We start from the raw sequence: 2050 nt of genomic DNA on the forward strand, positions 1-2050 counted from the left end.
CTCAGGCATAAAATATATATGAGTGGTTTTCTTTTTTAGGCCTTATCAAATCTGATGTCACCTGATGTTAAAAATTGAAATTTGATAATGCAGAAAATGACCTTACAATTTGCAGTATCATTAAACAATGAAGCTAATGCTCCAGATTTTTGACAGTAGTATTGAAACTATGATTTTTAAGTACCATTTTCAAATGACAGGATCGTGAAAAAAAATTGATATTTTGAATTGGGTAGAGTCAAAAAAAAGCTTGCTTGTCCTTTTATCTATGGGACCATGTTTTTAAAATAAAAAATTAAGGTAGAGTCCTAGCCTGTCTAGCTCAATGGTTAGAGCATTGGCCCTTGGATTGAAGGGTTGCAGGTTCGACTCTGGTCAAGGTTGGGATACATGCGAGAAGCAACCAATCAATGTGTCTCTCTCACATCGATGTTTCTCTCACTCTGTCTCTCCCCCCCCTCCACTCGCTCTAAAAATCAATGGAAAAAATATCCTTGGGTGAGGATTAACAACAACAAAAAATTAAGATAGAGGATATTAGAGCAAAGGAGAGACAAACCTAGATTTTTTTAAATGGATGTAAAATTACCAGTAAAATTCCTGAAGGGCCAAATACAGAAGGATACACTCTTGCCCTCTTAATAAGATAGGAATATATTTCTTTAAAGCAGAAAAAAGGGCTTTAGAAACTCCTTTACAAAAGCCTCCCGGTATCTAACCGGCCTCAGAATGGCACAGTTTTCTATTCTCAAGCGGCGGTGAGGCAGGCGTAGTCAGCTGAAACCAGGGGCCTCAGCTCCTGCCCTTCTGCCCCCAGAGAGTCTCAGAGAAAGGCAATTTCAAGGGCACGTTTTAGTCAGGGGTTAGCCACAACCACCTCCCTCAATATGTTTGATTCTATGATTATAAGCTTTCAACTTCGGTGTGAGCGGCCCATTGTTTTTCTTTCTGGGAACCTAAAAAAGACAAAGACCGCAGGTGTCACAAATGTCTATCAAACAAGAAAATGAAGCGATTCTGGGCAACTATGACATTCACGCCAGCTTTTCCGACGTCCCAAGATTTGGGTCGCTTTATAGGTATAACTAAATTCATGGCAACGTTAAGCAATGATTCAAACTCGTGCTAAAATGCCCTGAGTCTATTTTACTTTAAAGCGTTCTAAGGATGCTTTACTTTGGGACGCAGGGACAGCAATGAACTCCTACACCAACAAAACTCTTAGATGGGAACTACCAACAGGACGCGCCCTTGAGCAGCGATCACACTGCACCGAGCTCTTGAGAATATTCTAGAAGCATCAGTGGGAAGGGCCGCTTCTCTGCAGGGTAGAGAAATGAAGTGCAGAGGGGGCAGCTGCTTTGCGGGGAGGAACACGGCTGGCGTCTAGAATGCTTTCCTGCTGGGACGGCTTTGCCGAGAGCTGCGCTCCTGGAGCTTTAAATCCGTGGACCACTGCACCTCACTGCGCTACTGACGTCACAGACTCCCGTGTCCGGGGTGACGAGAACAGAGACTTTGGAACATTAAATGCCTAAACCTTCAGATAACCCAGAGGACATACAAGCCATAGCATTTCATGCAAAATTTATTTGCCCCCCTGCATCGAACTAAGGCAGAGAAACTCCAAATCGGGCACCCCTCCAAAGCTGGGAAAGTGCGAGGGTCTTGCGGCAGTTCCGGGGATGTACCGAGGGCCGCTTTGCTACAAGTGTATCCAGTGTCCCCAGCACCGGGGACTTCTGGGGCCGCGGCTTCCCGCCTCACTCGCCCCGCAGCTCCCAGAGGCGGCGGTTGTGCTATGAAGGCAGACGCCGCCAAGCTGGCCACGATGCTGCGCACCCCCAACTGCTCGCGGTGCCGCAACCATGGCTACCTGGTGGCCGTCAAGGGCCACGCGGGCAAGTGCCGCTGGAAGCAGTGCAATTGCGAGAAGTGCTATCTCATCACCGAACGCCAGAAGATCATGGCCGCGCAGAAGATGCTCAAGAAGCAGGCCTCCGACGAGGACCGCGAGCTGGCCTCCAGGGCCGCGGCCCTCGCCCCGGCC

At 47.9% G+C, this 2050-nt stretch overlaps 1 protein-coding gene across 1 annotated transcript in view; it reads left to right on the forward strand.

The window, feature by feature from the left end:
* Positions 1–1801: 1801 nt before the first annotated feature.
* The window catches only part of DMRTB1 (DMRT-like family B with proline-rich C-terminal, 1), a 7872-nt gene continuing 7623 nt past the window's right edge, over positions 1802–2050 (forward strand). Inside the window, exon 1 of the mRNA XM_005878682.2 lies at positions 1802–2047. Within this exon, the coding sequence (XP_005878744.1) occupies positions 1802–2047 (246 nt within the window). The remainder of the gene's footprint in view (positions 2048–2050) is intronic.

Source organism: Myotis brandtii, unplaced genomic scaffold, assembly GCF_000412655.1.
Source record: "Myotis brandtii unplaced genomic scaffold, ASM41265v1 scaffold57, whole genome shotgun sequence".
Classification (NCBI taxonomy): domain Eukaryota; kingdom Metazoa; phylum Chordata; class Mammalia; order Chiroptera; family Vespertilionidae; genus Myotis; species Myotis brandtii.